Source organism: Salmo salar, chromosome ssa17, assembly GCF_905237065.1.
Source record: "Salmo salar chromosome ssa17, Ssal_v3.1, whole genome shotgun sequence".
Taxonomy (NCBI): domain Eukaryota; kingdom Metazoa; phylum Chordata; class Actinopteri; order Salmoniformes; family Salmonidae; genus Salmo; species Salmo salar.
In genome coordinates, this window is record NC_059458.1 from 85,676,084 (window position 1) to 85,698,147 (window position 22,064).

The window sequence follows — 22,064 nt, forward strand, 5'->3', positions numbered from 1 at the left end:
CTACATCCAGTTTCCTGAGTAGAGTGTTGGGGGCTATTTTGTAAATGACATGATGACAGCTTTGCACGCTCTTGGCATTCTCTCAACCAGCATCACCTGGAATGCTTTTCCAACAGTCTTGAATGAGTTCTCACATATGCTGAGCACTTGTTGGCTGCTTTTTCTTCACTCTGCTGTCCAACTCATCCCAAACCATCTCATTTGGGTTGAGATCGGGTGATTGTGGAGGCCAGGTCATCTGAAGCAGCACTCCATCACTCTCCTTCTTGGTCAAATAGCGCTTACACAGCCTGGAGGTGTGTTGGGTCATTGTCCTGTTGAAAAACAAATGATAATCCAACTAAGTGCAAACCAGATGGGATGGCGTATCGCTGCAGAATGCTGTGGTAGCCATGCTGGTTAAGTGTGCCTTGAATTTAAATAAATCACAGACAGTGTCACCAGAAAAGCCCCCCCACTCCATCACACCTCCTCGTCCATGCTTCATGGTGGGAACCACACATGCAGAGATCCTCTGTTCACCTACTCTGCGTCTCACAAAGACACAGCGGTTGGAACCAAAAATCTCAAATTTGGACTCATCAGACCAAAGGACAGATTTCCACTGGTCTAATGTCCCTTGCTCATGTTTTTTGGCCCAAGCAAGTCTCTTCTTCTTATTGGTGTCCTTTAGTAGTGGTTTCTTTGCAGCAATTTGACCATGAATGCCTGATTCGCGTAGTCTCCTCTGAACAGTTGATGTTGAGACATGTCTGTTACTTGAACTCTGTGAAGCATTTATTTGGGCTGCAATCTGAGGCTGGTAACTCTAATGAATTTATCCTCTGCAGCAGAGGTAACTGTGGGTCTTCCTTTCCTGTGGCGGTCCTCATGAGAGCCAGTTTCATCATAGTGCTTGATGGTTTTTGCGACTGAACTTGAAGAAACTTTAAAAGTTCTTCAAATGTTCCGCATTGACTGACCTTCATGTCTTAAAATAATGTTGGACTGTTGTTTGTCTTTGTTTATTTGAGCTGTTCTTGACATAATATGGACTTGGTCTTTTACCAAATAGGGCTATCATCTGTATACCACCCCTACCTTGTCACAACACAATTGATTTGCTCGAAAGCATTAAGAAGGAAATTAACTTTTAACAAGGCACACAAGTTAATTGAAATGCATTCCAGGTGACTACCTTATGAAGCTGGTTGAGAGAATGCCAAGAGTGTGCAAATCTGTCATCAAGGCAAAGGGTGGCTACTTTGAAGGATCTAAAATATAAAATATATTTATATTCATTTAACACTTTTTTGGTTACTACATGATTCCATATGTGTTATTTAATAGTTTTGATGTCTTCACTATTATTCTACCATGTAGAAAATAGTAAAAAAAATAAAAAATAAGTAGGTGTGTCCAAACTTTTGACTGGTACTGTACATAGCTAAGTGAATTACCTCGTACCCCAGCACACAATGGTGTAAAGTACTTAAGTTGTTTTTTGGGGTGTCTGTACTTTACTATTTATATTTTTGACAACTTTTACTTTTTTCTTCACTACATTCCTAAAGAACATAATGTACATTTTACTCCATTCATTTTCCCTGACACCCAAAAGTTGTCGTTACATTCTGAACGCTTACCAGTACAGGAAAATGGTCCAATTCACACACTTATCAAGAGAACGTCCCTGGTCCTCCTTACTGCCTCTGATCTGACAGACTCACTAAACACAAATGCTTTGTTTGTAAATGATGTCAGAGTGTTGGAATGTGCCCCTAGCTGTCAAATAATAATAATAATAATAAGGAAATTGTGCCGTCTGGTTTGCTTACTATAAAGGAATTAGATGCATAGCATTTACTTTTACTCAAGTATGACGATTGAGTACTTTTTCCACCACTGTACTTAAGTACATTTTAAAACCAGATACTTTTAGACTTATACTCAAGTAGTATTTTAATGGGTTACTTTCACTTTTACCTGAGTCGTTTTATATTAAGGTATCTTTACTTTTACTCAAGTATGACCATTGAATACTTTTTCAACCTCTGGCTGCCAGCACGTCAACTCTGTAATGGTGCCCTGTGTATATAGCCAAATAATTGTTACTCATTGTGGATTTAATCCTCGTGTTACTATATTTGTTATAATAGTTCTTTTTTTTCTCTGCTTTGTTGGGAAGGCCCGTCAGGAAGCATTTCACTGTCAGCCTACACCTGTTGTTTACGAAGCATGTGACAAATACTATTTCATTTGATTTGATTGATTTGATTTACTCTCGCCCAGGCATCTGTCCTGTCCCATGCGTATCCCATTCAGTGCCATTCAGATAGAACACACTAGGAGGGGTGGACCCTAGAGGCCTGTTTCCCGGACACAGATGAAGCCTATCGTCCCAGACTAAAAAGCATGCTCAATGGATAATCTTCATTGAAATTGGCTTTATGGCCAGAGATAGGCTTAATCAGTGTCCAGGAAACTGACCCTGAAGGTCGTTAGTTAGTGAGAGTGATGTTACCCGGGATGAGTGAGGAGTCACCTTCAGAGGTCAGTGGAGACAGTTGGTCAGTCAGTCAGTCAGTTGGTGACCTCACCGGATGGGGACAGTGTTATCTGTATAGGAGCTGTCCTGTGATCTGATACCCTTGACTGCGTCCACCCTGGGGGATAAGGGTGGGACTGGGGCATTTTAAAAGTCACTGTGATGCTGCTGCCTTTACTGAACATGGTGTGAAACAGATGTTTGGTCTCTCTCCAGACTGGGGGTATAACTGAACATCAGATTAGTCTCTCTCTATCACTCCCCTTGGTCTCTCTCTCTCTATCTCTCTCTCTCCCCACTTTCTCTCTCCCTCCCCCTCTCTCTCTCCCCACTTTCTCTTGCTCTCTCTCTCTCCCCACTTTCACTCTCCCTCCCCCTCTCTCTCTCCCCACTTTCTCTTTCTCTCTCTCTCTCTCTCCCACTTTCACTCTCCCTCCCTCTCTCTCTCCCACTTTCTCTTTCTCTCTCTTTCTCTCCCCACTTTCACTCTCCCTCCCCCTCTCTCTCCCCACTTTCTCTTTCTCTCTACCTCCCTCCTCTCTCTCTCTCTCCCCCTCTCTCTCCCTCCCTCTCCTCACTTCCTCTCGCTCTCTCTTTCTCTCTCCCCACGTTCACTCTCCCTCCCAATCTCTCTCTCTCCCCACTTTCTCTTTCTCTCTCCCTCCCTGTCTCTCCCCACTTCCTCTCTCTCTCTCTCTCTCTCTCTCTCTCTCTCTCTCTCTCTCTCTCCCCAATTTCACTTTCTCCCTCCCTCCCTCCCTCCCTCCCTCCCTCCCTCCCTCCCTCCCTCCCTCCCTCCCTCCCTCCCTCCCTCCCTCCCTCCTGCAGTGCGAGGGCAGTTGGAGTGGAAGCTAATTTGATCCAATCAATACCCTCCGTCTGTGTCTCTTCCTGTGTCAATCAGGGTGCCCTTGTCTACCAGCTCTAAGAGGATCTGTTTAGTTACAATCACTGGCCGACTGGAAATCTATTTCACTTCACAAAATGCCACTTCTCTTCTATCACTTTTCACTTTGAAAAGGCTATCTGATTGAATTAGAATTAGATTGATCCGTGTTCGAAATCCAGATGTCAATGTATTGTGTTTTGTAACAGTTCAATTGGGTAAAATACATTGAATGTCCAATAAAGGAGGTTGAGGTTTTTCATGGCTTTGTTTAGATGTACTATTCTGTATATGTAAGTAAACGCACACACATACACACAAATGCAGACACATACACACCCAGAGACCCCCCCCCCCCCCCCACACACACATACACATACACACTCTCACACACACATTAAGCACAGTACCAGCTCAGTATTGTATCAGAGCTTTGAGAACATCCCCCTCCCTCTTACTCCTCCCCCTAACAGAACAGCCAATGAGCTTGATTATTATTCATAAACCACAGTAGGTGTAGTGATGTGCAGCAAGCCTGACAGAGAGAGGGGTGTGTCTCTACAAGCCCAGCGTGTGTATGAATGTGTGCTCATAGTGACAGAGAGAGAGGGAGACGAGGGGGAATGAGAGAGAGTGTGTGAAAGAAAGAGATAGAGAGGAGAGAGAGAGAAGCTGATTGCTTCTTCTACTGACAAACACAACACACAACACACACACTCTGAGAGGACTCCCAACACAACACACTTTGCTGGATCCTGGAGCGTGGAGCTTAGCATTGGTGTATCGGAGTGTGTGTGTACTGTGGTACCGCTGTGTGTGTGAGGGTGAGAGAAGAGTGTCTTTCTAAGGATACCCTGATGAAAAACGGAGCCGGGTTTTTCAGGCAGAGCCCCCTGTGTGATCCTCCGCATATCTACCCTGGGGGACCCACCGCGCACCGCAGCCGCCTGTCATCTCCACGACAACTAGAATGGGCTGCAATTTGTGCACTTTACAGAAACGGGAGGAACACTACAAGCTGCTGTATGAGATTGCACAGGTAAGACAGACTTGACACTGTTGAAGATGTGAAATGTTTTTCACACTGGAAGATAGGAATGAGATTTGGTGGGAACATGTGAGGGTGTTTTCAGAAAAGAAGGAGAGAGTGTGAGAGAGAGAAAGAGAAAGAAAGAGAGGATACTTTTAGATTAGAAGGCAAGCAAAGGAGAGAGAAAATGAGACCATTTCTTCTAAGCAGGGAGACAGTTAGTCAGGCAGGCAGAATATGCAGTATTCTCTTCAAAGAGAAAAGGGAGAGAGAGAATAGAGAAGGGAGGGAGAGAAGGGAGAGAGAAGAGAGAAGGGAGAGAGAGAAGGGAGAGAGAAGAGAGAAGGGAGAGAGAGAAGAGAGAGAGAGAAGGGAGAGAGAAGAGAGAAGTGAGAGAGAGAAGAGAGAAGGGAGAGAGAATAGAGAAGGGAGAGAGAAGAGAGAGAATAGAGATGGGAGAGAGAAGAGAGAGAACAGAGAAGGGAGAGAGAAGAAAGAGAACAGAGAAGGGAGAGAGAATAGAGAAGGGAGAGAGAGAAGAGAGAAGGATGAGAGAGAAGGGAGAGAGAAGAGAGAAGGGAGAGAGAGAAGAGAGAAGGGAGAGAGAATAGAGAAGGGAGAGAGAGAAGGGAGAGAGAGAAGAGAGAAGGGAGAGAGAAGAGAGAAGGGAGAGAGAATAGAGAAGGGAGAGAGAGAAGGGAGAGAGAAGAGAGAAGGGAGAGAGAGAAGGGAGAGAGAGAAGGGAGAGAGAGAAGGGAGAGAGATGAGAGAAGGGAGAGAGAAGAGAGAAGGGAGAGAGAGAAGGGAGAGAGAGAAGGGAGAGAGAAGAGAGAAGGGAGAGAGAAGAGAGTAGTGAGAGAGAGAAGAGAGAAGGGAGAGAGAATAGAGAAGGGAGAGAGAAGAGAGAGAATAGAGATGGGAGAGAGAAGAGAGAGAACAGAGAAGGGAGAGAGAAGAAAGAGAACAGAGAAGGGAGAGAGAATAGAGAAGGGAGAGAGAAGAGAGAGAATAGAGATGGGAGAGAGAAGAGAGAGAACAGAGAAGGGAGAGAGAAGAAAGAGAACAGAGAAGGGAGAGAGAATAGAGAAGGGAGAGAGAGAAGAGAGAAGGATGAGAGAGAAGGGAGAGAGAAGAGAGAAGGGAGAGAGAGAAGAGAGAAGGGAGAGAGAATAGAGAAGGGAGAGAGAGAAGGGAGAGAGAAGAGAGAAGGGAGAGAGAGAAGGGAGAGAGAGAAGGGAGAGAGAGAAGGGAGAGAGATGAGAGAAGGGAGAGAGAACAGAGAAGGGAGAGAGAATAGAGAAGGGAGAGAGAGAAGAGAAGGGGAGAGAGAGAAGGGAGAGAGAATAGAGAAGGGAGAGAGAAGAGAGAAGGGAGAGAGAGAAGGGAGAGAGATGAGAGAAGGGAGAGAGAGAAGGGAGAGAGATGAGAGAAGTGAGAGAGAGAAGAGAGAAGGGAGAGAGAATAGAGAAGTGAGAGAGAGAAGAGAGAAGGGAGAGAGAATAGAGAAGGGAGAGAGAGAAGGGAGAGAGAAGAGAGAAGGGAGAGAGAAGAGAGAAGGGAGAGAGAATAGAGAGAATAGAGAAGGGAGAGAGAATAGAGAAGGGAGAGAGAATAGAGAAGGGAGAGAGAATAGAGAAGGGAGATAGAGAATAGAGAGAGAGAGAGAAGAGAGAAGGGAGAGAGAGAAGGGAGAGAGAGAAGGGAGAGAGAGAAGGGAGAGAGAGAAGAGAGAGAGAGAAAAGACACAGAAGGGACAGTTAGTTATTTCTCCACAGCAGCAGAAGATGTAAAGAACAAGTTCTATAATTGTCCTCTGCTGGCTTCAGAGGGGTTCATGATGCTCTCACTGCAACTCATCTTTCCCTGCATGCTGTTTCCATGGGAGGATGGGATACTGAGTACATCAAAGCACAACATATGAAATATCGCTGCCTGTTTGTGGCAGTGTGATATTTGTGTTGTTTGTGGCAGTGTGGTTTCTCTTTCCTTTATAAAACCTTTATAATCAAACAGAGTCTCTGTTAGAGACCACTAATGAGTGTCGGGGCATTAAGAGTTGGACCCTTTTCCTTTTGTCTAATCACAACAACAAAAATGTCTAATGGCTTGTATTGTTTTTACATCTGGTTCATTGTTTTAATGGGAAATTAGCAATTTAGTGAATGCATGATTCATTTCTTTGATTGTGCTTGAATGGAATGTCAAGGGTTTGGAACTACTGCTACAGTTCTATCGTCATTTTTTACAGAATGGAGTTATTGACCCAGCCTTGTTCTGTTCAATGTTCTCTACCTATACAGTACTCTAAATACCCCAATGCATGCTGTTAAGTTCAAAAGAATTCAAGATAAAAAATAACTGACTCCATTCAAACCAATGAAAGTTGGGAACTGCAAAGTCAATTCTGCCAGAATCGTTATAACCTTATAGAACTGTATAGTTCCAAGCTCTCGATGGGTTGATAAAATAGGAACAGAAGGAACCACCTGGGTGTGAATGTTATTGTGGTGTGGTGCTGAATATCAGTTGAGTAGCAGGTATCCAGTGTTTTTGTCCTCTAAGTTAGATACAGTCTGCCACAACTATATGCCTGAGGAAGCATTTGGCTCCACCCTCCTCGTTCAGTTTTCATGTCTGCTTGTGTCAGCAGAGACCCAGAACAGCACATGAGACAAAACCACTAATGGATAGAAAGAGTAACCTTGGGTTACCAGCTGTCCAAACCAACTCATTCCCAGGGCCGGACTACCCCAGTTTTATTCTACACATTTTGTCATGATGCTAAGAGAAAATGTTGCCGTTTTAAAGCTACTTTTCTGCAAATCTACACTTTTTTCCCCATGAGGCGGAGATGTAAAAAAATATATAATTATAGCTCATCTCATGCTTTTGTTCACATTCTGCCATGAGGCTGAGAGAACATTTTGTAGTTTTAAAGCTAATTTCCTGCTATTCTACACACTTTGGGAAGAGGCTGAGAGAAAATGTAGTTTAAAAGCAAATTTCCTGCTATTCCTCACACTTTGAGATGAGGCTGAGAGAAAATGTATTTTAAAAGCAAATTTCCTGCTATTCTACACACTTTGTGATGAGGCTGAGAGAAAATGTTGTAGTTTTAAAATGCAGGTAGCAGATAATGGACCTTAACATATATTTATGTAGTTGTTGCTGTACTGTATATTAACTAATATACATGGGTTCTAACTTGAACAATTATTTGTAAGTTTACATTTGTACAATTTATGCTTCCTGCATATAAAAAACACAGAGACTGGCAAAAAACCCCGAACACAAGATGGTCATTTCTATGACTCGTACTGCTGTAGGCTACTGTACATGGTGGAGGAACATGGCTGTAGGCTACTGTACATGGTGGAGGAACATGGCTGTAGGCTACTGTACATGGTGGAGGAACATGGTTGTGGGTTACTGTACATGGTGGAGGAACATGGCTGTGGGTTACTGTACATGGTGGAGGAACATGACTGTAGGCTACTGTACATGGTGGAGGAACATGGCTGTAGGCTACTGTACATGGTGGAGGAACATGGCTGTAGGCTACTGTACATGGTGGAGGAACATGACTGTAGGCTACTGTACATGGTGGAGGAACATGGCTGTAGGCTACTGTACATGGTGGAGGAACATGGCTGTAGGTTACTGTACATGGTGGAGGAACATATTGGCTGTAGGCTACTGTACATGGTGGAGGAACATGGCTGTAGGTTACTGTACATGGTGGAGGAACATGGCTGTGGGTTACTGTACATGGTGGAGGAACATGGCTGTAGGCTACTGTACATGGTGGAGGAACATGGCTGTAGGCTACTGTACATGGTGGAGGAACATGGCTGTGGGTTACTGTACATGGTGGAGGAACATATTGGCTGTAGGCTACTGTACATGGTGGAGGATGTCACACTGTGGTATTTCACCCAGTAGATATGGGAGTTTATCAAAATTGGGTTTGTTTTAGAATTCTTTGTGAGTCTGTGTAATCTGAGGCAAATATGTGTCTCTAATATGGTCATGCATTTGGCAGGAGGTTAGGAAGAGACTGGGAGGCCGTCATTGTAAATAAGAATTTGTTCTTAACTGACTTGCCTAGTTAAATAAAGGTTAAATCAAATAAAAAATAAAAGGAAGTGCAGCTCAGTTTCTACCTCGTTTTGTGAGCGGTGTGCACATAGCCTTTCTTCTCTTGAGAACCGGGTCATGCATACGGCGACCTTTATCAACAACAAGCCTATGCTCACTGATTCTGTACATACAGTGGCTTGCGAAAGTATTCACCCCCCTTGGCATTTTTACTATTTTGCAATGCAAAATATTTGTTATTGTGAAACAAACAAGAAATAAGACAAAAAAACAGAAAACTTGAGCGTGCATAACTATTCACTCCCCCAAAGTCAATACTTTGTAGACCCACCTTTTGCAGCAATTACAGCACATATAGCCACTGGGATATTTGCCTAATTCTTCAAGGTGTTTGGCCTGTTTTGTAAATTCTTGGTTGGTGAGCGGACCCCAGACCTCACAACCATAAAGGGCAATGGGTTCTATAACTGATTCAGATATTTTTAGCAAGATCCTAATTGGTATGTCAAATTTTCTGTTCCTTTTGATGGCATAGAAGGCCCTTCTTGCCTTGTCTCTCAGATCATTTACAGCTTTGTGGAAGTTACCTGTGGCGCTGATGTTTAGGCCGAGGTATGTATAGTTTTTTGTGTGTCCTAGGGTAACGGTGTCTAGATGGAATTTGTATTTGTTGTTCTGGCGACTGGACCTTTTTTGTAACACCATTATTTTTGTCTTACTGAGATATACTGCCAGGGCCCAGGTCTGACAGAATCTGTGCAGAAGATCTAGGTGCTGCTGTAGGCCATCCTTGGTTGGTGACAGAAGCACCAGATCATCAGCAAACAGTAGACATTTGACTTCAGATTCTAGTAGGGTGAGGCTGGGTGCTGCAGACTTTTCTAGTGCCCGCGCCAATTCATTGATATATATGTTGAAGAGGGTGGGGCTTAAGCTGCATCCCTGTCTCAACCCACGGCCCTGTGGAAAGAAATGTGCCAATTTTAAACGCACACTTGTTGTTTGTGCACATGGATTTTATAATGTCCTATGTTTTTCCCCAAACGCCACTTTCCATCAATTTGTATAGCAGACCCTCATGCCAAATTCAGTCAAAAGCTTTTTTGAAGTCAACAAAACATGAGAAGACTTTGCCTTTGTTTTGGTTTGTTTGTTTGTCAATTAGGGTGTGCAGGGTGAATACGTGGTCTGTCTTACGGTACTTTGGTAAAAAGCTAATTTGACATTTGCTCAGTACATTGTTTTCACTAAGGAAATGTACAGGTCTGCTGTTAATGCAGAGGATTTTCCCAAGGTTGCTGTTGACGCATATCCCATGGTAGTTATTGGAGTCAAATTTGTCTCCACTTTTGTGGATTGGGGTTATCAGTCCTTTGTTCCAAATATTGGGGAAGATGCCTCTCTGTCTCTCTTGCTCACTCTCTTTCTCTCTCTCTCTCTCCCTCTCTCTCTCTGTTTCTCTGTTTCTCTCTCTCACTCTCTCTCTCTCTCACTCTCTCTTTCTCTCCCTCCCTCTGTCTCTCTCTAGATCTCTCTCCTTCTCTCGCTCGCTCGCTCTCTCTGTCTGTCTCCCCCTCTCTCTCTCTCTCTCTCAAAGATAATTACACCAGGAGAGCAGCTAGCGCCCTGCGCGTGTGTGAGTGAGTGAGTGAGTGTGTGCGGCAGACACTAGGCTAGCCTCGCTACCTAAAAGCTGTTGCTAATGACTATTTTCACGCTGCGCTGATCGGCAAGCTCATTAAGCTATTTTACTAAACACTCCTGTGCTTTAATTGGGACGAGAATGTCTCTTTTGTCTGCCTCGTCGGGTAACAGGAAGATTAGCCTTGTCAAACTCAGGCAGGCCAGGGCCCACGGTGGGTCCTTTGGGGCATCTCTAGGCTATAGTACGACCCAGGAAACAGGCAGCATCTGTCTGAAAAATGACAGTGAAGTCCCTCTCCACTGTTCTCAGATGAAGAGTAGAGATGTAGGACCGGAGGAATTCTGGTGCTGATAGCTAGAGTGACAAGATTGACATTTATTAGAGAATACTGTGTGTGTGTGTGTGTGTGTGTGTGTGTGTGTGTGTGTGTGTGTGTGTGTGTGTGTGTGTGTGTGTGTGTGTGTGTGTGTGTGTGTGTGTGTGTGTGTGTGTGTGTGTGTGTGTGTGTGTGTATTTCTGTATTTACAGTTCATCCAGTACCAGGGAATACCCCAGCACCTATAATCCAGACCCAACATCACCTGGAGTTTTCTGAGCATCAGACATCTTACTGAGAGAGTGATAGAGAAAAGTGCTACTAACCACACAGTTTAGAGGAGTGGATGGGTTCAGATATTATACAGGGGAACCTCAGGGAGATAAGGAACGAGGGAGATGGGGGATGGAGGGAGAGGAGGGAAAGAGAACAGGGAGGAGAGCGCTCCTAGCACACTAGGCTGAAAGTGTGTCAGTGTTACTGTGTGTTAGGTAGAGCACAGCAGTGAAAGAGAGGGCTTCTGTTAATCTCTCTCTTTATAGGCCTCCCTCTCTCTCCATCCTTCTGTCTCACTCACATGTTCTCTCACACTCCTTCAGTCTTTATCTCCCTGTCACACTCCTTCAGTCTCTATCTCCCTGTCACACTCTTCAGTCTCTATCTCCCTGTCACACTCCTTCAGTCTCTATCTCCCTGTCACACTCTTCAGTCTCTATCTCCCTGTCACACTCCTTCAGTCTCTATCTCCCTGTCACACTCCTTCAGTCTCTATCTCCCTGTCACACTCCTTCAGTCTCTATCTCCCTGTCACACTCCTTCAGTCTCTATCTCCCTGTCACACTCCTTCAGTCTCTATCTCCCTGTCACACTCCTTCAGTCTCTATCTCCCTGTCACACTCCTTCAGTCTCTATCTCCCTGTCACACTCCTTCAGTCTCTATCTCCCTGTCACACTCCTTCAGTCTCTATCTCCCTGTCACACTCTTCAGTCTCTATCTCCCTGTCACACTCCTTCAGTCTCTATCTCCCTGTCACACTCCTTCAGTCTCTATCTCCCTGTCACACTCCTTCAGTCTCTATCTCCCTGTCACACTCCTTCAGTCTCTATCTCCCTGTCACACTCCTTCAGTCTCTATCTCCCTGTCACACTCCTTCAGTCTCTATCTCCCTGTCACACTCCTTCAGTCTCTATCTCCCTGTCACACTCCTTCAGTCTCTATCTCCCTGTCACACTCCTTCAGTCTCTATCTCCCTGTCACACTCCTTCAGTCTCTATCTCCCTGTCACACTCCTTCAGTCTCCATCTCCCTGTCACACTCCTTCAGTCTCTATCTCCCTGTCACACTCCTTCAGTCTCTATCTCCCTGTCACACTCCTTCAGTCTCTATCTCCCTGTCACACTCCTCCCTCTCTCCCCCTCTCACTCTCTTTTATCATTCTCTCTCTCTCTCTCTCTCTCTCTCTCTCTCTCTCTTTCACACCTCTCTCTGTCTCTGTCTTTGTCTCTATCTCTCTCGCTCTGTCTCTCTCTCTTTCCACTCCATCCTTTGTTTCCGATAATACACTGGTGTGAATCTCATACCACCAGACTTCTGCCACTATTCTACATCTTTCATGTTACATGAATAATAGTCATTTACCCGACTAATTCAACAGTCCATCCTCCACCCACCCCCTCTGTTATTTTCACACATTCTAACATTTTGAATCCAATTCCTGTCTGGCTGACCCTGCTAGCCTCACCAGCCCTAGACTATTCATGACTGAGGTGTGAGTGTTTGTTGTTGGTTCTCCCTAGTGGGATCGGCATTGGAAATGTATTCCTTGTCTTTTGTCCCACCAGCTTGGCATGTCTCCTCTCTAGAGAAAACCATCCCAGTCTTCTTCTCCAGGAGGACCTGGCAGAGTCACTGGGATAGTTGTAGGTGTTTTCAGCTGTTTATCTAGGCTCTCTTTGACCCCTGTTTTCCCAGAGAAATGGGAAAGTGTTTTCTGAAGAAAAGAAAGTGGCCACCAAACCGCCACTGACCGACGAACTGATAGTAACTGACCTACGAACTGATAGTAACTGACTGACTGACTGATAGTAACTGACCTACGAACTGATAGTAACTGACTGACTGATAGTAACTGACTGACAGGCTGACTGACTGACTGACTGACTGACTGATAGTAACTGACTGACGAACTGACAGTAACTGACTGATGAACTGACAGTAACTGACTGACTGATGAACTGACAGTAACTGACTGACTAACGAACTGACAGTAACTGACTGTCGAACTGACAGTAACTGACTGACAAACTGACAGTAACTGACTGATGAACTGACAGTAACTGACTGTCGAACTGACAGTAACTGACTGACAAACTGACAGTAACTGACTCATGAACTGATAGTAACTGACTGACTGATAGTAACTGACTGATGAACTGACAGTAACTGACTGACTGACGAACTGACAGTAACTGACTGACGAACTGATAGTAACTGACTGATGAACTGATAGTAACTGACTGATGAACTGATAGTAACTGACTGATGAACTGACAGTAACTGACTGACTGATGAACTGACAGTAACTGACTGACTGATAGTAACTGACTGACGAACTGACAGTAACTGACTGATGAACTGACAGTAACTGACTGATGAACTGACAGTAACTGACTGTCAAACTGACAGTAACTGACTGATGAACTGACAGTAACTGACTGATGAACTGATAGTAACTGACTGTCGAACTGACAGTAACTGACTGACTGACAGTAACTGACTGATGAACTGACAGTAACTGACTGATGAACTGACAGTAACTGACTGTCGAACTGACAGTAACTGACTGATGAACTGACAGTAACTGACTGACGAACTGACAGTAACGAGCTGTTGAACTGACAGTAACTGACTGTTGAACTGACAGTAACTGACTGATGAACTGACAGTAACTGACTGTTGAACTGACAGTAACTGACCGAATAGCGCGAGGGACTAACTAGCTCCCAACGAGTTCAGGCCAGTCCCTCGATATCGTCACCTTATAGGGACAGATGCTCTGCCACATGCCCAGTCTGGTCAACAGCATGGAGGGGCCACTCTACCTCTGCACCTCCTACGGTGCTCACAGAGGATCAAACAGAGCAGGGGAAGCTGTGGTCAGACAGTCACATATGGTCACACAACCTGGCTGGAGCATTACCTCATCACAATCAACAGTGGGTTTCTGAGAGAGAGAAAGAGAGACAGAGACAGAGAGACAGAGACAGAGAGAGAGATAGAGAGAGAATATGTGCAAGCACATTTCCATAGGGCGGTGCACAGTTGGCCCAGCGTCGTCCAGGTTAGGGAAGGGTTTGGCCTGGGTAGGCTGTCATTGTAAAATAAGAATTTGTTCTTAACTGACTTGCCTTGCTAAATAGGCACTGCCTCCCTGCCTAACTGCCTCCTCACTGCCTCCCAGTCTCCCTCCTTTCCTCACTTCCTCCCTGTCTCCCTCCTTTCCTCACTGCCTCCCTGCCTAACTGCCTCCTCACTGCCTCCCTGTCTCCCTCCTTTCCTCACTGCCTCCCTGCCTAACTGCCTCCTCACTGCCTCCCTGTCTCCCTCCTTTCCTCACTGCCTCCCTGTCTCCCTCCTTTCCTCACTGCCTCCCTGTCTCCCTCCTTTCCTCACTGCCTCCCTGTCTCCCTCCTTTCCTCACTGCCTCCCTGTCTCCCTCCTTTCCTCACTGCCTCCCTGTCTCACTGCCTCTTCACTGCCTCCCTGTCTCCCTCCTTTCTTCACTGCCTCCCTGTCTCACTGCCTCTTCACTGCCTCCCTGTCTCCCTCCTTTCCTCACTGCCTCTCTGTCTCACTGCCTCTTCACTGCCTCCCTATCTCCCTCCCTATCTCACTGCCTCCCTGTCTCCCTCCCTACCTCACTGCCTCCCTTTCTCCCTCACTGGCTCCCTGTCTCCCTCCCTGCCTCACTGCCTCCCTGTCTCCTTCCCTTTCTGCCTCCCCCCTTTCTGCCTCCCTCCCTCCCTGTCTGCATGTGTGTGTGTGTGTGTACTAATCTACACCTAAACCTACTCTTCTTCTACCTGGGAACCCTGCTGCGTTCTCCATCTCCCAAACTGTCAGCCACAAATGTAATCATCCATCTTCCCCTGCCAGAGCAGTTCTGTGAATGATGTCCCTGGCTCAATAAATGTGACGCCCAAGAACAAAGGTGAGGAATGGAAAACATGCCGTTTGATTGATCTGGTGTCCACCAGCAGCTAGATCAGCCTGACAAATACAGCAGGCTTCTCTCTGGTGATTTCTGAAACGGAGAGACAAGCACATTTACTGGGACGGGTACATGACAGGCAACACTTGTCAGTCTGCTGGCTTGAGTGTAACCACTGGCTTTGAACACACACACACATGCAGCGACACGCACACACGCACGGACACACACGCACGGACACACATACACATACACAAGTGTATAAATGTTGCAGTATAATAAGAGTCTGGTAGCAGCAGCAGTGCAGGTGGTCAGTCCAGTTCAAGTGTTCATCAGTCTGATGGCTTATAGATAGAAACTGTCTCTGAGCCTGTTGGTATCAGACCTCATGCTCCGATACCGTCTGCCCGATGGCAATGTAAAGAACAGCTTGTGGCTGGGGTGTGTGGGGTCCTTCATGATGCTGCGGGCGATCCTCAGGCACTGTTTCAAGTACGTGTCCTGATGGGTGGGAACACAGCCCCAGTGATGTACTGGGCCGTCTCTACCACCCGCTAGAGGGCCTTGGGTCGTGGGCGGAGCAATTCCCGTTCCAGGCCGTGATGCAGGTCAAGACGCTCTTGATGGTGCAGCGTTAGCATTTGGAGAGGACCCGGGGCGGCATGCCACATTTCTTCAGCCACTTTAGAAAGTAGAGACGCTGTTGCCGTTTGGGAGGCACCCCATGTCTCCCGTGTGGACGGTTCTAATGTTCTGCTGTGCTGGAATACAACTGGCCTGTAGCTGCTGACTTTATCTGTTTACCTCTCAGCCAAACCAGGGAATGAGAGAACAGCTGACCTCTGTAGAGCCCTTGTCATATATCCTTCCCATGTTGATCTGTTATACAAGACTGCAGACTGCAGTGTGTATGAAGGACCCGTGGAGCATATTGGATGTTTCCATGGCAACACTTTATTTGAAAAGGCCCAATTAGATGTTTTTCTGCTAACTTGAGATAGACAATACTATATGTTGATTATAATGGGAGATTTGCATTGAAGTGGCAAGTTATGCTAAGACCCTAAGTTAGCAGTGGTCTGGTACTGAGAAGATCCTAAGTTAGTAGTGGTCTGGTACTGAGAAGACCCTAAGTTAGTAGTGGTCTGGTACTGAGAAGACCCTAAGTTAGTAGTGGTCTGGTACTGAGAAGACCCTAAGTTAGTAGTGGTCTGGTACTGAGAAGACCCTAAGTTAGTAGTGGTCTGGTACTGAGAAGACCCTAAGTTAGCAGTGGTCTGGTACTGAGAAGACCCTAAGTTAGCAGTGGTCTGGTACTGAGAAGACCCTAAGTTAGTAGTGGTCTGGTACTGAGAAGACCCTAAGTTAGAAGTGGTCTGGTACTGAGAAGACCCTAAGTTAGCAGTGGTCTGGTACTGAGAAGATCCTAAGTTAGCAGTGGTCTGGTACTGCGAAGACCCTAAGTTAGTAGTGGTCTGGTACTGAGAAGACCCTAAGTTAGCAGTGGTCTGGTACTGAGAAGATCCTAAGTTAGCAGTGGTCTGGTACTGAGAAGACCCTAAGTTAGTAGTGGTCTGGTACTGAGAAGACCCTAAGTTAGTAGTGGTCTGGTACTGAGAAGACCCTAAGTTAGTAGTGGTCTGGTACTGAGAAGACCCTAAGTTAGTAGTGGTCTGGTACTGAGAAGACCCTAAGTTAGTAGTGGTCTGGTACTGAGAAGACCCTAAGTTAGTAGTGGTCTGGTACTGAGAAGACCCTAAGTTAGTAGTGGTCTGGTACTGAGAAGATCCTAAGTTAGTAGTGGTCTGGTACTGAGAAGATCCTAAGTTAGTAGTGGTCTGGTACTGAGAAGACCCTAAGTTAGTAGTGGTCTGGTACTGAGAAGACCCTAAGTTAGTAGTGGTCTGGTACTGAGAAGATAACATAGGTTCACTCTTTTTGATGTGTTGTGTTTATGTTACGAGTCTCAGTCTCGAGTGGTACAGGACAACAAGAGAGACAGAGGATGAGTTGTATTGACTTCTCATCCCCCCATCTCTCCTCTTCATCCTCTATCTCTCCTCTTCATCCTCCATCTCTCCTCTCCATCCTCTATCTCTCCTCTCCATCCTCTATCTCTCCTCTCCATCCTCTATCTCTCCTCTCCATCCTCTATCTCTCCTCTCCATCCTCTATCTCTCCTCTTCATCCTCCATCTCTCCTCTTCATCTCTCCATCTCTCCTCTCCATCCTCTATCTCTCCTCTCCATCCTCTATCTCTCCTCTTCATCCTCCATCTCTCCATCTCTCCTCTTCATCCTCCATCTCTCCTCTTTATCTCTCCATCTCTCCTCTCCATCCCCCCATCTCTCCTCTTCATCACCCATCTCTCCTATTCATCCTCCTCTGTCTGAGAGAGTTGATGATGAAATTATATTTTCCCCCTCTGTTTTTATCCCCATACACGCTGGAGGACTGAGTGTGTGTGTGTGTGTGTGTGTGTGTGTGTGTGTGTGTGTGTGTGTGTGTGTGTGTGTGTGTGTGTGTGTGTGTGTGTGTGTGTGTGTGTGTGTGTGTGTGTGTGTGTGTGTGTGCGACCTTTTAATCTGTGTCAAACCTCCCTCTCAGACTTGACCCATGGTGAGGTACTCTTTAAAATATGTTTTTATCAGCCACCTTTATCTCTGTCATCTCACTGGAAATACTAGCTGTATTTTTGAAGACGTCTTAGTGGGAAAAGGAATGAGAAAGAGAGGCGGTGAAGGGAGAAACTGTTATTAACACATCCTCTCTGGCCGTTCCATCCCATATCTTTACACTAATAACAACTAAGGTGTGCGTTGTGACTAGTCTGCCATTGTGTTGTGACTGTGTCTGGTGTGTGTATGTGTGTGTGCATGTGTGTGCATGTGTGTGCATGTGTGTGTGTGCCCATGTGTGTGTGCACGTGCATGCATGCATGAATATGTGTGTGTGTCTCTGTGTGTGTGTCTCAGTGTGTGTGTGTGTGTGAGTGTTGGGGGGTAGTTAGTTAGTAAATGCATGGCATGGTATGCACACAAATGACTCCTTGACTTGCAACAGCTTGGCTTGGGGACTTTGAACATTGAGCAAAAACACAGGGACAAGGAAGCATATGTAGCTGTCTGTCTATCCATCTGGGACCAGGCCGTACTAACCCTAACCCTATCCCTATCCCTATCCCTGTACTAACCCTATCCCTATCCCCGTACTAACCCTAACCCTATCCCTGTACTAACCCTATCCCTATCCCTGTACTAACCCTATCCCTATCCCTGTACTAACCCTAACCCTATCCCTATCCCTGTACTAACACTAACCCTATCCCTGTACTAACCCTATCCCTATCCCTGTACAAACCCTAACCCTATCCCTGTACTAACCCTAACCCTATCCCTGTACTAACCCTAACCCTATCCCTATCCCTGTACTAACCCTAACCCTATCCCTGTACTAACTCTAACCCTATCCCTGCACTAACCCTGTACTAACACTAACCCTATCCCTGTACTAACCCTAACCCTATCCCTATCCCTGTACTAACCCTAACCCTATCCCTGTACTAACCCTATCCCTGTACTAACCCTAACCCTATCCCTGTACTAACCCTATCCCTATCCCTGTACTAACCCTATCCCTGTACTAACCCTAACCCTAACCCTATCCCTGTACTAACCCTATCCCTATCCCTGTACTAACCCTAACCCTATCCCTGTACTAACCCTGTACTAACACTAACCCTATCCCTGTACTAACCCTAACCCTATCCCTATCCCTGTACTAACCCTAACCCTATCCCTGTACTAACCCTAACCCTAACCCTATCCCTGTACTAACCCTAACACTATCCCTGTACTAACCCCAACCCTATCCCTGTACTAACCCTATCCCTATCCCTGTACTAACCCTAACCCTATCCCTGTACTAACCCTAACCCTATCCCTGTACTAACCCTATCCCTATCCCTGTACTAACCCTAACCCTATCCCTGTACTAACCCTAACCCTATCCCTGTACTAACCCTACCCTGTACTAACACTAACCCTATCCCTGTACTAACCCTGTACTAACACTAACCCTATCTCTGTACTAGCCCTAACCCTATCCCTATCCCTGTACTAACCCTAACCCTATCCTTATCCCTGTACTAACCCTAACCCTATCCCTGTACTAACCCTATCCCTGTACTAACCCTAACCCTAACCCTATCCCTGTACTAACCCTAACCCTATCCCTATCCCTGTACTAACCCTATCCCTGTACTAACCCTAACCCTCTACTAACCCTAACCCTAACCCTCTACTAACCCTAACCCTAACCCTCTACTAACCCTAACCCTAACCCTCTACTAACCCTAACCTTAACCCTGTACTAACCCTAACCCTATCCCTGTACTAACCCTATCCCTATCCCTGTACTAACCCTATCCCTATCCCTGTACTAACCCTAACCCTATCCCTATCCCTGTACTAACCCTAACCCTATCCCTGTACTAACCCTATCCCTATCCCTGTACTAACCCTAACCCTATCCCTGTACTAACCCTATCCCTATCCCTGTACTAACCCTAACCCTATCACTGTACTAACCCTAACCCTATCCCTGTACTAACCCTAACCCTATCCCTATCCCTGTACTAACCCTAACCCTATCCCTGTACTAACTCTAACCCTATCCCTGCACTAACCCTGTACTAACACTAACCCTATCCCTGTACTAACCCTAACCCTATCCCTATCCCTGTACTAACCCTAACCCTATCCCTGTACTAACCCTATCCCTGTACTAACCCTAACCCTATCCCTGTACTAACCCTATCCCTATCCCTGTACTAACCCTATCCCTGTACTAACCCTAACCCTAACCCTATCCCTGTACTAACCCTATCCCTATCCCTGTACTAACCCTAACCCTATCCCTGTACTAACCCTGTACTAACACTAACCCTATCCCTGTACTAACTCTAACCCTATCCCTATCCCTGTACTAACCCTAACCCTATCCCTGTACTAACCCTAACCCTAACCCTATCCCTGTACTAACCCTAACACTATCCCTGTACTAACCCCAACCCTATCCCTGTACTAACCCTATCCCTATCCCTGTACTAACCCTAACCCTATCCCTGTACTAACCCTAACCCTATCCCTGTACTAACCCTATCCCTATCCCTGTACTAACCCTAACCCTATCCCTGTACTAACCCTAACCCTATCCCTGTACTAACCCTGTACTAACACTAACCCTATCCCTGTACTAACCCTAACCCTATCCCTGTACTAACCCTAACCCTAACCCTATCCCTGTACTAACCCTATTCCTGTACTAACCCTAACCCTAACCCTATCCCTGTACTAACCCTGTACTAACACTAACCCTATCTCTGTACTAGCCCTAACCCTATCCCTATCCCTGTACTAACCCTAACCCTATCCTTATCCCTGTACTAACCCTAACCCTATCCCTGTACTAACCCTATCCCTGTACTAACCCTAACCCTAACCCTATCCCTGTACTAACCCTAACCCTATCCCTATCCCTGTACTAACCCTATCCCTGTACTAACCCTAACCCTCTACTAACCCTAACCCTAACCCTCTACTAACCCTAACCCTAACCCTCTACTAACCCTAACCCTAACCCTCTACTAACCCTAACCCTAACCCTCTACTAACCCTAACCTTAACCCTGTACTAACCCTAACCCTATCCCTGTACTAACCCTAACCCTATCCCTGTACTAACCCTAACCCTATCCCTGTACTAACCCTAACCCTCTACTAACCCTAACCATAACCCTGTACTAACCCTAACCCTGTACTAACCCTAACCCTCTACTAACCCTAACCATAACCCAGTACTAAACCTATCCTTGTACTAACCCTAACCCTGTACTAACCCTATCCCTGTACTAACCCTAACCCTGTACTAACCCTAACCCTGTACTAACCATAACCCTCTACTAACCCTAACCCTAACCCTATTCCTGTACTAACCCTAACCCTGTACTAACCCTATCCCTGTACTAACCCTATCCCTGTACTAACCCTAACCCTGTACTAACCCTATCCCTGTACTAACCCTATCCCTGTACTAACTCTAACCCTATCCCTGTACTAACCCTAACCCTATCCCTGTACTAACCCTAACCCTGTACTAACTCTAACCCTATCCCTGTACTAACCGTATCCCTGTACTAACCCTAACCCTATCCCTGTACTAACTCTAACCCTATCCCTGTACTAACCCTAACCCTATCCCTGTACTAACCCTAACCCTGTACTAACTCTAACCCTATCCCTGTACTAACCCTATCCCTGTACTAACCCTAACCCTATCCCTGTACTAACCCTAACCCTATCCCTGTACTAACCCTAACCCTATCCCTGTACTAACCCTATCCCTGTACTAGCCCCACATCCACAGACAAACAGAAGGAGCTACTCATTAACACATCATTATAGTCCTAACCAGACAACAGCAGTGCAGGTTTAAATCGACTACCGTATGCAGCAGAGGAAGGTGAGGTGACTCCTTTTCTCTCCTCTGGTCTCCTCTGGTCTCCTCTGGAGACGAGGTGGGAAAACAATGGGGAAAACAGTCCATGTGTCAAATCATGTGGTTGTAATATGGTTTTAATATTGTTTTAATATGGTTTTAATATGGTTGTAATGTGGTTTTAATATGGTTTCAATATGGTTTTAATATGGTTTTAATATGGTTGTAATGTGGTTTTAATATGGTTTCAATATGGTTTTAATATGGTTGTAATGTGGTTTTAATATGGTTTCAATATGGTTTTAATATGGTTGTAATATGGTTTATATATATTTGTTATATGGTTTTAATATGGTTGTAATATGGTTGTAATATGGTTCTAATATGATTTCATATGGTTGTAATATGGTTGTAATATGGTTGTAATATGATTGTAATATGGTTGTAATATTGTTGTAATATGGTTGTAATATGATTTCAATATGGTTGTAATATGATTGTAATATGATTTCAATATGGTTGTAATTCTGTTTTAGGACAAGACTGACCATTATTATGTGAACTGGTGGTATTTAGCTATGCTCTTTTGTTAAGGATATAATTAGTGTGTAATGAGTTTAATGCCACTGCATTTGAATTGGTGCGTGGATTAGTATTGTGGTTGTCTAATATGTCAATTCAATCAATTCAATCTGTCACCCCAGTGATTGAGATGATTTTAACTGGTGGGTTATAAATACTACTATAATGCTTTGCTGCTAGGATAATTCTCTCCCAGAACATGGTTTTCTATGCATGGTTTTATCAGCATACATTGTGTGTCTGTTCCACTGTGTTTCATCAGAGTTAGATGG

General features: G+C 45.4%; 1 protein-coding gene across 2 annotated transcripts in view; it reads left to right on the plus strand.

Annotated features, from left to right (window-relative positions):
* Positions 1-4,013: 4,013 nt before the first annotated feature.
* Positions 4,014-22,064, plus strand: part of pdzrn4 (PDZ domain containing ring finger 4) — a 110,505-nt gene continuing 92,454 nt past the window's right edge. For both annotated transcript variants that reach the window (XM_045700320.1, XM_045700321.1), the window contains exon 1: positions 4,014-4,452. In XM_045700320.1, the coding sequence (XP_045556276.1) occupies positions 4,384-4,452 (69 nt within the window). In that variant the 5' untranslated portion in view covers positions 4,014-4,383. The remainder of the gene's footprint in view (positions 4,453-22,064) is intronic.